Source organism: Condylostylus longicornis, unplaced genomic scaffold (genome assembly GCF_029603195.1).
Source record: "Condylostylus longicornis isolate FDR11 unplaced genomic scaffold, ASM2960319v2 ptg000116l, whole genome shotgun sequence".
In the NCBI taxonomy this organism is placed as follows: domain Eukaryota; kingdom Metazoa; phylum Arthropoda; class Insecta; order Diptera; family Dolichopodidae; genus Condylostylus; species Condylostylus longicornis.
The window spans coordinates 629,922-643,953 of record NW_026578084.1 but is presented as its reverse complement, the minus strand read 5'-3'; the positions used below and the strand labels follow the sequence as shown (position 1 = coordinate 643,953).

At 23.4% G+C, this 14,032-nt stretch overlaps 1 protein-coding gene across 42 annotated transcripts in view; it reads right to left on the bottom strand.

Moving 5' to 3' along the window:
* LOC129614672 (twitchin) overlaps positions 1-14,032 on the bottom strand; it is a 137,914-nt gene that overhangs the window by 78,447 nt on the left and 45,435 nt on the right. For 23 of the 42 annotated variants that reach the window (XM_055529437.1, XM_055529438.1, XM_055529435.1 and 20 more), the window contains 10 exons: positions 13,767-13,814; positions 12,788-12,832; positions 11,802-11,849; positions 9,857-10,138; positions 9,022-9,075; positions 8,073-8,180; positions 4,708-5,019; positions 3,471-3,596; positions 2,898-2,909; positions 1,695-2,015 (listed from right to left, as the gene is read on the bottom strand). In XM_055529437.1, the coding sequence (XP_055385412.1) occupies positions 1,695-2,015; positions 2,898-2,909; positions 3,471-3,596; positions 4,708-5,019; positions 8,073-8,180; positions 9,022-9,075; positions 9,857-10,138; positions 11,802-11,849; positions 12,788-12,832; positions 13,767-13,814 (1,356 nt within the window). The remainder of the gene's footprint in view (positions 1-1,694; positions 2,016-2,897; positions 2,910-3,470; positions 3,597-4,707; positions 5,020-8,072; positions 8,181-9,021; positions 9,076-9,856; positions 10,139-11,801; positions 11,850-12,787; positions 12,833-13,766; positions 13,815-14,032) is intronic. The other 19 variants (XM_055529443.1, XM_055529459.1, XM_055529467.1 and 16 more) reach the window with 11 other exon arrangements.

The window sequence follows — 14,032 nt, the reverse complement described above, 5'->3', positions numbered from 1 at the left end:
TAATTTTATAATTGCAATTGTAACAAATTTATATTATACAACTTAGCAGTTGAAACTCATAAGCTGAATTGTTTATTAATATCGTATAACTGCAATTTTGAAATCAGGGAATAGTTTTTACATATAAAATATATGATATATTAATTTTGAATTTTTTTAACTTTATAAACAAATTATCTTGTAATATGCATCTTACAGAGAAAAAGATCAAAACTGCATACAATATACAGAGTATTGTATGTTAAAAATATTACAAGTATATTTTTTGGCAATAATGCAAAAATTCTTTAAAATGTTGCGATATTTTGACAATAAAAATATTATAACAAAACAAAAAATTGCGAAATATTTAAAATATACCATTTGTTCATTATTTATTAAATATTTTCTGTTTAAAAATAAAAAAAATATATTTTCAGCACACAATTATTTCCAATTCAGTTTTTAAAAAATAAATTAAGAAAATAAGTAGAAAAATAATTTTAATCTTAAGTAAAAATAGTTTTATATTATTAAAAATTAAATATGACATTAGATTTTTGACAGAATAATTAAATCTGACATCTGCGAATTCGGGAATGTAAAAAAAATATATTACTGAATAAATATTACTGAATATATATTACTGAAAAAATATATTTCTTTTACATTGTTGCAATATGGCTGTCAAAATATGATTAAATATAAAATCAGATTCAGCCTTAACATTAGTTGTTGAATTTGAAACATTCCTTACATTTTTACATCCCTTGACTTGAAACGCACAGCAACATTGTATTTAAATACAATTCAGTCTTGCACGACTTGTTAGTGCTACACAATTCGTAGGTCAAGTATTATTTAGATTTCAAGGATATTCTTTCAAAAATCAAAAACATAAAATTTTTCTTTTGTACCACAATTTCGAAATTATTCCAAATTATAAAACAAAACATTTTTTTATAATAAAAATTTTGAAAAATAAAATTCCAATGCTTTAATTCAATATCAGAGAAAAAGTTAGCTTAAAAAAACTCGTATTAGGATACAAAAAGAAAAAAAGAAGAGAAGAGCAATATTATAGGGGAATTAAAAAGAAAAAGAGAATAATGACATTATAATTGCAATAAAAAACTGTTTTTTTTTATATGCAATTCAGCTTGGCAACTATACTAATTGCTAAATTTTATAATTAAAGCAGTTAAATAGCCTATTTAAATGTCGAAAAGTATAATAAAAATATCGAAGAAATTTTAAAATAAAGTAAAAAGTGAATAAAAATCAAATTTAAAATCAAAAAATAAACTTCGAAATTTGTTCTTTTTTTTTCATTTAAATTTTGTATAATTTTGTTCAAAATAGTAAAATTTTTAATAACCGTAACTTTAAAATTGTAGCATCAATGTATATTGGCTTGACAACACAATACAGCAATTACAATTTATAAGCTGAATTGTGTAAATACTAAGCATTAAAATGTAATTTTAAAATCAGGGTACATTTATAAAATAGATTTAATAAAAGAGTACAGGTATTTAATAAAAAAAGGCATATTCAAAGAAAGAATAACAAAAGAATGAGAAAGAAGCAAAAAATAAAAGAATTTTAGATAAACCAGTTAAAGAAAAAGATACAAAAACATTTTGTTTAAAGGATAGTCCATTTCTTTTGATTTGAAGTTTGAATTTGATAATGAAATTGCTTTTTCATTATACCTTTAACATTATTTCAGCCTTTTGTGGTTTAGGTTGTTCCTTAATTTTCTTTTCAACTGGTTTTAATTGAATTTTTAAGAAATTTTCATTAGCTACCTGTGGTATATTAAATAAAAATGATGAAGAACGCCTTTGTTTCATTTGTTCTTTTGGTTTTGTTATTGATTGTGCTATTTGTGATTCTGGTGGCTGTTGTTTTTGTTGTTTTACAATATCAATTGGTAGGAGGTTCTTATTTCTTTCATCATCAACTTTATTATAATTAATTTCAGATTTAGATGGTTTTTGTAAATTTTTGGCAATTGGTTTTATAGATTCTTCCTATATATAATATATGTAAGTTCATGTGTATATGTTATGTATACGGGGATATACATCAATTATATATAAAGAAAACATTCAAGTATGAAAAATAAAAAAGATATAATTTTTAAATTATTTTGTATTAAATTTTTTTTAATGTTAATATCTTAAATGCAAATTTTGATTATGTTTTGTTTTGCCAATACAATAGTAGGTTTAGGGGGGAAACAAAAAAATATAGGGATTAGTAGGAAAAAAAATTCAGTAAAACTTCATACGAAGTTCTGCTGCAAATCGTAAAAGTTATGGTGCTACTTTATTATCAAGAAAAATTTGACTTTCCTCAAAATCGTAATATTCAAAATTAGAAATTCGAAAAAATTTGGACAGAATTATTTACAGACCATTGACGCAGTAGTTATGGCATCGGTTCTTTAATAAAAGGGTCTCGGGCTCAAAAACACCGGTGAGGTCACTATAAAATTATATTCAATATTATTATAGCTTAATATACAATACTTAAAAAAAAATCTCGATATTACTCGATATTAAAAAACTAAAAAAAAATAAACAATAAATTTTAATAACCTGATATATATTCAATATAAAGGAAAAAAACTACATCAGGCTACCTAGTTAAAAAAATTCTGTGACGCAATGAAACTGGAACATGACTTTCTATTAATATTATGCACTAGTCCTATGCTCCTCCAAGGAGTGAACAAAGAAAAAAATAAACTTAATATTTTTTACTAAACCTCGTTATATACAGATACTGAAACCTTTCTATTCATTTTACAATATGAACAGATACCAAACTCCCATTTTGACTATGTATTATAAATTAAATTTCATATTTTTTTTAATATATAGTAGTTATATGATTTAAATATGTCTTACCACTTGTTTAAGCTGTTGTTTTGAAAATAAATTTTCATTCAAACAAAATGTATTTCGTTATTGATCCAAAAATCCACATTAGTAAATCCAAAAAATTGATTCAAAAATACACAATAATAAATAAATTTCACGAACAAAAATTTACACCAGCAAAATTAAATAAAATTTTTACATTGTTAATCAAACACATTAACAATAATTTTTAATATTGACGAAAATAATGCCATATATAGGGGTAACAATTCAATTATACATGTAAATAGAAAAAAAAAATAAATTATCAATTAACAATATTTAAATAAAAAATCTTTAATGCTTAATATATTACATAACAAGAATTTTTGTATTTGAATAGAGTGTGCAAATTAGCTATTAAATAAACATTTTTTTCTTAATTGTTTCGTTCTTTAAACAAATTCTTCGAATTTCCTATAAGGATTGCGTTCTTATACGAACGCATTCTTATAAGAAGCGCATTGAAACAGTGCAACAGCTTTTAATTTAAGTAGCCAACATGTTAAATTTATTCTTTATAATACAAAGTATAAAAAGGAAAAAACAAAAAACACAAACCTCTGGTTCAATAATAACAGGTTTAAGATCAACATTTTCCTTTTTCTTATCATCTTCAGGTTTCTTTCCTTTACCAATTACCAAACCTTTTGGTGCTTCTTCTTGTGGTGGAGTTGGAGCTTCTTTCTATACCATTTACAATACATTTAGGGGAAAAAAATTTACAAATATTATGTTATTTATGAGTACTATACAGTTAAATGTATCATAAAATATGCAACATATAACCTAAAATTTTTATTAATTTATTGTTTAAAAATTATAAAAGTTTAAATAGATTCTGGTTTTGTATAACTGTGCATGTGTTATAAAATATATACGAGAACCTACAGGGAAGTGTTGGGTTGAAACACACGGTGTGCTTTTTAGAAACTTAATCAAAAAATTAAAAAAACAGATTGTAGCCAAATCTTGGGGAAATAAAATAATATTAAAAAATAAAATAAAAATGCATATCAAATGAAAATATTATGCTTTGTTTCCTCGAATTTCAGCTTCAAATATTTAGTAGGTAGATTTAATTTCCATTCCTCTTATTTAAAAAAAATGTACTATGATTTTAATTATTAATAATGCTTCAACAGGTACCTCCCAGTAATCAAACCTATTATGTAGCTTAGGTAGATATTTGTTCTAAAATAAATCTTGTATCTTTATAGGTAATGTTTGGATTGGATTCATGTAGGTCCGACAAAATATTTTTTATATGTAGGTATTTTTTTTGATTTTGTTGTTTTTGTAAAAAATTTCTTCAATATTATATTGCATTTTAATATGTAGTAGATATGTTGAAATTTACTTTTTCATACTCCTGTTAAATGCGTAATCTTTCTTTCTTATAATTCTGATCCAGTTATATGTATTACCATGTTTATATCGTAATGCTCTACCATATTTTATGTAACGGTAAGCTTCTTTGAAGATAAACAATGAAGTAGAATATGTATATGTAGGTATGCAAATCAAGAAAGTGGACATACCGCACCCATATCGAAATCAAACAGACAACGGTAATTTAACAATATCATATTATATGTATCAGGTAACCTGAATAAGATTCCAATATAACGATACATTTATAAAAACCTGTACACCAATAGAGGTGAAAATAACATACATACATACATACATAATGTAAAAATGTACATAACCATATGTAAATACATATATTACTGATACATTTAACAAGAGTATTGTAAATGTTATTTTTTTTATTAATTTCCAGTTTAATCCATACCTTTGGGGCTGGTTTTGGAGCTTCGATAACTTCTTTTTCTTTTTTAGGTTCTTCAATTACAGGTTTTTCCATTTTAGATGGAATGCCTAAGTCACGGCTGAAATCACTTGCAGCAAATTGTGGTTTTTCGAATTTTTCAAGTTGCGGTCTTTCATAATCTGGTATTTCTGGTAATTCTTCATATTCCTTCTTCTTAGCAACCTTCTTTTTAACGACTTTCTTTTTCTCTTCTTTTGGTTCTTCTTTCTTTTCTTCTGGTGCAGAAGTTTTACGTAATTTTGGTAAAGCTTCAGCTGCTTTTTCTTCTTCCTTCTAATATCCGAACGTGCAATTTATTAAAAATCACCATACCAATATAATTTTTTCGGTTTTTTTTTTAAATATCACATTTTAAATAATTTATAGTAAAAAGAATAAAAGCGTTTGATTGCGTCCCATTTTTTTTTCAATCCAAAAATGAGCGGGAACGAAAAAATTGAAACATGACATAAAAAGTTTCAAGTGTTGTCGTCGTTAACGATTATCGACATCGATTTCACAGATAATTAAATGTGAATAAATAAATGTGGAAAGGTTTGGATTGAAAACACAAAGAAATTAGTTAAACAAAAAATAAAGCAAAATAAAAAAAAAAAAACCAATATATTAAAAAAGGATGTAATAAATTAAATTTTTTTTTTGGTATAGTGCCGTTGACATTTTGTGATGTGTGCGGTGGTGTTGGTTTGTTGCAATGGTGAATGTTGATCAAATTGTAAATATATAACAAAAAGGAAAAAAACAAATTTTAATATGTAAAATTTTAAAAATTTTTATTTATAGAATACTATTTATATTGTTAAAAACAAATTAAATATTATATAAATCAACATTTATGAATAAATAATAATATGACACATTGAACATTCACAATAATTAGTAAAGTGTGCACATGGCAGGGCATTGTTTCTACATAAGTATTGTATTTGAATAAGGACTTCAAATTTCAATGGTTAACGCATATATGTACATTAAATTTCACTTTGTAAACATACTAATTTTATATTTGTGAACAACTGAAATGAAACTATTGTTCTAAAAGTCTGCTGTAACACTTTTTTTAGTTACCAGCAGCGCTACCAAAAGTGATTATTTAATTTTAAAATGAAGGTTTTTTAGTTATATTTTTAAAATTTTTCAATTTTACATTCAAAAATATCTTCAAAATCCAGCTTTTTAATACTACTGAAGTTTTTTGAAATTGGAATGTTTTACACTTTTTTCCATATTTGACAAAAAAAAAACATTTTGACCAAAAAGTCAATTTAACAAGCAACGCATGGTAACGCTATCTTCATGATAGAAATTTTTTGATATTCTCCACTGAAATTAATTCTATATTAATCGAGTTGGCGCAATATCTAAATGTGCATACTGCTTATAACATCGTCTGTCATTGCGCATATCATTAATTTTTCTTTTTGATATGTGATTTGAGTCGAATTGAAATCGTCATATTTTAGCTTTTTTCAATTTAACTTCAATTGAAGACCTCGAAAGGTTCGTAAAGATTTTTTTTATCGAATCTTCAATATGAAGATTTTATTTTTAAAAAAAATTAAGATATTTTGGCTTATCTATTTAGCAGCACTGGTTAACAGCCTTCCTTCTAATATCGTACATGTTATTACGTACTGCTTTTATTTTTTTTATTATTACACATTGATTGACAGGCATGCAATAAAATAATTTTTTAGTAAGAGCAAACAAAACAGTTAATTAGAGGCTATATTAAATGCCGCGAAATGCGATTTAAATAATTCAGCAATATTATAATATGTTATTATATTATTTATTATTTTTTATTATAAAAATTAAAAATTAATTTATTTTATAAAACAAACTTGTAACAAACTTCTTTTCATTAACGGTTTTTTTTGGCATCATCAACACTTAAAGCTGAATACATTAAATTTTAAGTTATGTACGATAACATTGATAAGATACAAAAGACAAGAAACTTGGAATTACATACATATATTTAGAAGCTAAAAGAAAATAATATTAAATAGGAAAAGTTTCAAGAATAGATAAAAAGAAAAAACCAGATGTTTTTCTTTATACTAGCAGAAATTAAAGAATAGAAGCAGTGATCTCTTTCCTTAAACTCCCTTTAATTAATTCCAACAACAAAGTTGGATCAAACCAATGGTTTTTAAATGGTTGGTCAACCATGTCCAATACGTAGCAACTATTATTAAAATTACGTTTATTCATGTACGAATATATTTCAAAGATTGCATACCTTTAAATGAGCATTGTATGCAGTCTTTGAAATACATAATACAAAAAAAAAATTTAAAGACGCGTAAGATAATGCTCGAATTTAAGGGTTGTTTACATGAGATAGAAAAATAATTATATTTTTTGATGATATAGCATTTACCGTTAGCTTTCTGTATTTTTAGATATTCTACAGTTTCGGAAATATAAGGTTTAAATAAATTCAAATTTTACAAATTTCAAGAGGCGATAACTTGAGAGAAGATTGAGATGGCAAAAAAATTTTTTTTAACGAAATGAACTAATATATCATTTGTCAAGGTAGAAGAAGCCGGCCTTCAACTTTTCCGCGTTTGTAAAACTTGAAAAATACTTATGGTTTCGCTACAATTAGGAGTTGAAAAATTGCATTTTTAGAAGTTTGAGGAGCAATAACTCTTATTGAGGGGGGGAAATAGGTAAAAATTTTCTTCTGCCGAAATAAGTTCTATCTTTAAGGGTGTAGAAGTGTTGTTAGCATGCATACGGACAGACAGACTGACAGAGTGAAACTACTAAGCACTTTTTTAATTTTTTTGGAAAAGTCTAAAAAGAATTTTTTGGTACAAATAATAAACTTTGAAATGTCAAATTATTAACAATTTTACTTTAATAGTAACAAATTAATTTGATTAAATGCCGAAATACATGTGCTATCATACTCCAACCAACATTATTTACTTTTTTTATATATTTCAAATCAATTATTAAAATAGCTGAAATTTTTTTATTGACATTTATTTAATATTATTCACTTATAAAAATTAGAAATTTACTTTGTACTTTACAATAATTGATATAAAAGTATTTATAGAATTGCAATGGTATTTTATACACTATTAAATGTCAAAATTATGTGTTCGAAAAATCATTCACCTTCTGTCAAATGAAATTTTGACAGAAAGTGAAAAAAAAACTAAGCTTAAATAGAGATAATAGAAAAAGAGAGAAAGAAAGAGATATAGTAAACATAAAAAAGTTTTTATTAAGAAGGCCATAAGGAATTTTAGTGTCCGCAGTTTCTTTATATTATCAAATTTATGGCTTTGTTTTGAATTTCTCACCTTCGGGATTATTCTACGTCCTTCAGCTGATTTTAATTTTGGAATTTCTTCTTTAATTTCTAATGGTGCTTTATTTGCACTTAATTTCTTATTTTCTATTTCACCAGGCTATGGGTATATATATTTTATTTTTATATTATTTTAAAATTTTATTTTTAAGTCATATATTTTTACATTTTATTTTTTGAATTTGTTAAATATAAGTAATATTGTATAAAAAATTAAGTTTGTTTTCAGTTATTGAATACAAATATAGTTTTTCGTTTTGTTTTTATGTTTTTATATATTAATATATATATTAAGTTTATAACGGTTAAGTATAATTTTTGTATTATTGTTGTTTTGTTATAGATTAAATGAGTCAATTAAAAAGTAAAAATGAACCAAAAAATATTAATGTAATTTGTTTTTTTTTTTATTTTTATCACAAATTTTTGTGTTTTATATTAAAAATAAAGAAATAAATATTTTACAAAATATACGTATGTAATTGAATTGCAAAAGTTAAAATTATGTTTTAAAATTTTGATTTTCGAATCCAAAAAATTCATGTTTGGAAGATAAAAACAAAAATAATATAAGGGTTTCAGGGTAAAAAAATAAAAATTACAAAAATATACAAATTAATAGATTAAAATATATAAAAAAGTTAAAAGAGTAACAAGTTACATTTTTTTTCATCAAAATTAAAAGAATAAAATAAATATTAAATGATTAAATTTTACTTCTTCGAACTAATTAAATATAACACGTTTTGATTCAAACATCTTCGATCGATATTACTAATATTTTATTAATTAAAATATTAAATCGAATTAATTTTTATTGAAATAATTCAGAACAACAAAACAAAAAAAATAAATTTTTGTTTGGTTTGTCCTGAATGCTTTGAAACAAAAGTTTTTCAAATAAATTGAAAAGAACAAATTAAAAAAATAAAAAAGCGTACCTTCATTGCTTGTTTATCCAAAATAGATGATCGTCTTGAATCGCTTCCTTCAACCTGGTGTTCACACAAAACATAATTTTTTCATTTTGATGGAATACAGATGACACAATAACAAATATTCGACCACATAAATTATTATATTAAAACAATGAAAAATATTTTGATTAATAATTTTTTGACACAAAAAATAGTTAAAAATAATTTTCTTGAACAAAACAATTCTTTCACACAATTCATGAATAACTGTATATTAAAATATAAAATTTCTACTAAAAAATTAAGTACATACGAATTTTTATGCTACTAATTTTAAAACCAATTTAGTTATTTTAAGAGTAATTTAATTTTTATTAGTAAAATATGCAAAACTAAAATGCACTATAAATTCGAATAAATATTTTGTATACTCTTATCATAATGTAGATGATGGCCCTGATCCAAAATGTCAAACTCAAAAAGCTTTGTAACTGTTCAGAATTCCTATATAACAAGCATGTGCCAAAATAAGTTTAAAATTTGACTTAAACTGTAATATTTATCAGACACCTAGTATTTTTTCTCTCAGGAAACTCCAAAATTTACCAAAGTCCATAAAAGTTTTCTTAAAATGAAATATTAAAAAATGTTATCAAATATCGACGTTCTTATCCCAGTGGCAATATAAAAAAGTCATTCTTATACAAGTTTTACCGTCTATTATGGAAGAATTAATATTTAATATAAAAATTGGAAAAAAATTTTGACATTTTGTTTTGTTTTTCTTTTAAAACTAATATTTATGTCACTTTATGTACAAAACGTGTTGATATGAAAGTAAAACCATATATGTTCTCACCTTAAGAGAAGTTTTTCTAATTTGTTCAATGCTTAATTTTCTATCTTGTTGCTTTTCGACAACAATTGATTGTTTACGTAAGGCAGCAACGCCTTTCATTTCTGTTGTAACTGAAGCAACAGTTTGTTGTTCAACTATTTGTGTAGTTGCTTCACTTATTTGACTAGCAATTACTGAGGATTTCCGCGATACACTAGTTTTTTCTTCGACGACTTGTAATTGCGTTACCGATTGTTTGCGTTGTGCTTCTATTTTACTTTGTTCCTTAATTGCTGTTACTTCCTTTAAATTTAATTTATTCATTCAAAACAATTTTAGTTAAAATATAGGTTATTTATAAGTATAAATATACAATATGATAGAATTTTAAGCAGTCTATTTGTAACAGTTTATTACAAATTTTTTGAATTTTATATGTATTTGTCAATATGAAAACCAAGAAAGAGAAAAAACTATAGTTTTTGAAAAATAAAAAAAAGATACAGGGGATGATAAAAATAGAGGATAAAATATCATATCACACAAGAATATTTTTTTTCAAAATGTACAAAAGATTCAATTAAATAAAAGTTAATAAAACTATAAAGTGCATGTTTTTAAAAAAAAATGTATACGTTGATATTTGTCAAAATAATAAAATTTTAATATTAAAAATTAATTTATTTATAGTTTAATTATGTAAAAGTATATTGTATTGATAGCTATTAGTAAATTAAAAAAATATAGAAGCATAAGTATACTAATTATATGCATCGTAAACCTAAATGCAATTTAACGTCAATTTGATTGGTTGTCGAAGTAACCTTAAATAAATTTATATTTTTTAGTTCTAACATTACACGCTTGAAATTAGATAGTCAAATCCACAGCAATTGCCGTACAACGGCAACTTTTTAACTTGTCAATTCGCGAACATTACGGGCGATCTTTATTAAAAAAACATAATCAAATTGACGTTAAAAATTTGTGTATTTGCTAGTTGTTAATCCAAATAAAATTCTAAGCAACATTGTACATTCATTATTTCGAATATAACGTTAAGCATTTTATAGCAAAAATTTTTGATACGATTCGTGTTTGTGTTCCATTTATTTTTAAAATTTTTGAAAATACATTGTACATACAGAGATTTTATATTTTTACTTTGACAAAAATGTTTATTAAATGCAAGGTAATTTAAATTTAAAATCAATAAGTCAAACAGACAGTCTAGAAATTATTTATGTGAATACAATGACAACGGCTGAAACAATTGGATAATTGGATAAATTGAAAATAAAATTTGTGTGCTCATTCAAATAAAACTCCCAAACTGATAGAAATGAAAATGTATGAAGTTGTCACTAAACGGTTCTTTTACCTACATAGTAGGTCTTTTAGTTTGGAAGCATACCTACACAGCACTGGGGCAATAGCAAGCAATTTTAAATCATGAGGCTCTTCTTGGGGGGAGGGGGCATCAAAGAAAGCATTTTTAAAAGACATTCAACGTGAATCTCCAACAAGACCTAAGTCTTATGCAATGATATTTTGAGAAATTCAATACATATACATTTTGATGAATCTACACAATGTGAAGATCCATAATAGCTAGTGCGACATATCATGGTAACTATCAGTTCGGTTAGTAACCAAACAGGAATTTCACTATGTCTTATTTGATTGTTAACTTGATTTCCAGTACTTGATTGAATATTTTACTCCGATATCCATACTAAAAATTGAATTGTAAAATCGTAAATCTCCTAATTATGCAGAATGTAAATATTCATATAAACAGAACACAGCTGATTATGTAAGTATGCACATTTTTAAATAAAAAGCTTTCTTTATACTTCTAAATATATAACAATGTAATATTTGTATGAAATATAAATACATATTACATATTATATAAAAAATATGTATAATATTAATGAAATGTTATTTTAGGGCGCAATTTTACCTCATCTGGTGCAGGTTCTGATTCAATTTCGCTGGGCGTTTTCGAGCCCTTTATAATAATAATTAATATGATCCAAAATGAAAATTGTTTTCCAAAGTTTTGTTTGTGAAAATTATTTATATAATCAAGAAAATTTATATACAAAAGATATTTCAAATTAAAGATGAAAAAGATATTCAATTTTCAGGTAACACCCCAGTAGATATATAAAATAATTTATAAGTGTAGTTTGTTGTAATTTGTTCATTGTAGTTGAGTTCATTGTTTGTGTGTAATATCGTATTGAGTTGTGATTTTTTTGAATAAAAAAAATTAAAGTAATGAAACAATAAAATCTTAATAATAGAAATGAAAAAGAGGATGAAGAAGGTTATACTAAAAAATCTATTGTATTTAACTCAAAGTAATTTATTTATTTACGTATTTTTCAATTAACGAATTTAAATTCTTGTATTAATTCAGAATATATCAAATCTATAAAATAAAATTTATTGATAAAACTATAATATTCAAAGTTTTACAATATTTCATTTATAAAACTTTTGAAATATTTTGCTGATTTGAAATTAAAATTTCGGTAAATTTAACATTTTAAAGGTTTTACTATTTTATCAAAAATTATCTTCGTATTCAGTACAACCTTCAAAATTGACTAAAATATAATATTGTAATTTTATGTAAAATATGTATTAATTGTGATATTGTGTAATTTAATATATGTAATTCTTACATTAATATTTTCAAAATATATATAAAAAAATTAAATAAACTCCATTTATCCGAACTCCTTTTATATATAATGAACTTTTCAATTTAAGTAGTATTCACTTTATTTAGTTATAGTTAATAATTTTTTCATTCATATATAGATTTGTTCGGATGAAGTAAATTCCTCATTTTATTACTATTTTTTTATATATTTGTATATTGAATTATCGCATTATATTATTTTATTATATTTTTTATATATTTCATATAATATATACCTTGCGATCAACTTTCTTAAGATCTGGTTCATCCTTTAGTAATTTCTGTTCCACAAAAAAAAAATAAAAAAATAAAAAAAAAATCAAATTAAATTCAATAAAAATTATAACAAAAAAATAAGGGTAAATATAATACATATTCGTATTAAAGAAAAAAGCCTAAATAAAATAAAAAAAATAATATATATAAAATATTTTAAAGCAGGATTAATAGCGAAAAATCTTAATTAAATTTAAAATTTAAATAAAAATTTTACTAATAATTCGATATATAAAAACTTATTAGAATTTATTTGTAACAACTTAGATTTTATGTTTAACACATTTATAAAATATGTAATATTAAAAGAATCAGAGTAATTAGAAATTACCGAGTACAAATTATATAGGAATAAACTCTTACAATATTGAAATATTGAAATTTTTTTTGATATAATATTATTTACATTTGCTTAGATTGTATGTACAGGTAAGCAGAAATCAAATAAATTATCGTGTTAATAATTATAAAAATTATACACTTATATTACATTTTTACATTTAAATAACATTTAATTTTTAGTTTAATATCTAAATTTTAGATTTAACGTGTAGTTTATAGTTTATTTATAATACACAGTATTCCTAAGATAAATATATGCCCCTCAAAACCAAAAAAAACCTTTATTATTTTGTTTCATGATTTCTACAATTTTGAAGCTGCCGATATAATAGAGGTTTTAGTAAAATGTAAATCTAACATTAAATTTACAACTGTTAATATACATATTTAAATTATTTTACTCGCTTTAGATTCTGGAGGAATACCTTGTTTTTTTGCTTGTATGTAATGTATACATATTTTTATTAACAATAATTGTTAGTAAAAATATATATGTATTATTTTATATTGTCATTAGTCTTATGTATTTTAGTATATAGTTAATACTTATAAGTATTAGTTTAAATATTTATTTTGAATTTGTATTTTTTCTTGTACCTTTGGTTCTTCAATGGTTCCATTTTCAACAGGTTTTTCTTGTTTGTCCTATAAAAGTTTGATATGTTTTTGTTTTGTTTTAATATTTTGTGTATATATGTAAATATATCTTGTATAAAATTATTTAAATTGATTTAAAGACACAAGTTGGAATAAAGTTAAAAAGTTGTAAAGTAAATATGTATACAAAAAAAAGAGATAAATTTGTAAAATATCATACAGAAAACATAATACATATAAATAAAAGTGAAATACCAACAATTATA